The 240-nt window shown below is 67.5% G+C and overlaps 1 protein-coding gene across 1 annotated transcript in view; it reads right to left on the bottom strand.

Moving 5' to 3' along the window:
* The window catches only part of LOC104466387 (transcription factor 12-like), a gene marked incomplete at its 3' end in the record, with an annotated part of 118,538 nt that extends 118,429 nt beyond the window's left edge, over positions 1–109 (bottom strand). The window contains exon 1 of the mRNA XM_010079781.1: positions 1–109. Within this exon, the coding sequence (XP_010078083.1) occupies positions 1–109 (109 nt within the window).
* Positions 110–240: the final 131 nt, after the last annotated feature.

A 240-nucleotide genomic window follows, 5' to 3' on the forward strand; every position in this document is an offset into this window, starting at 1 on the left:
AGAAGCCACGGGCAGAGCCCGCAGAATCCCCTACCGCGCTGAAGTCCAGCAAGTCGCTCAGCTCCTTGTCAGTTCCTATCGCGGCCATCCTCTGCTGCTGCGAATTCATCTTCCTCCGCTCCTCGATCACCTTCTGGGGCACAGGGAGAGAGGCTCAGGCAGCGCTTCACCGCGGGGCCGGCGCCGACCCGGGCTCAGGGAAACCGGCCCCTGGCGAGGAGGAGCCCCCGGTGCCTGCGG

This window comes from Pterocles gutturalis, unplaced genomic scaffold, assembly GCF_000699245.1.
Source record: "Pterocles gutturalis isolate BGI_N339 unplaced genomic scaffold, ASM69924v1 scaffold23629, whole genome shotgun sequence".
Taxonomy (NCBI): domain Eukaryota; kingdom Metazoa; phylum Chordata; class Aves; order Pterocliformes; family Pteroclidae; genus Pterocles; species Pterocles gutturalis.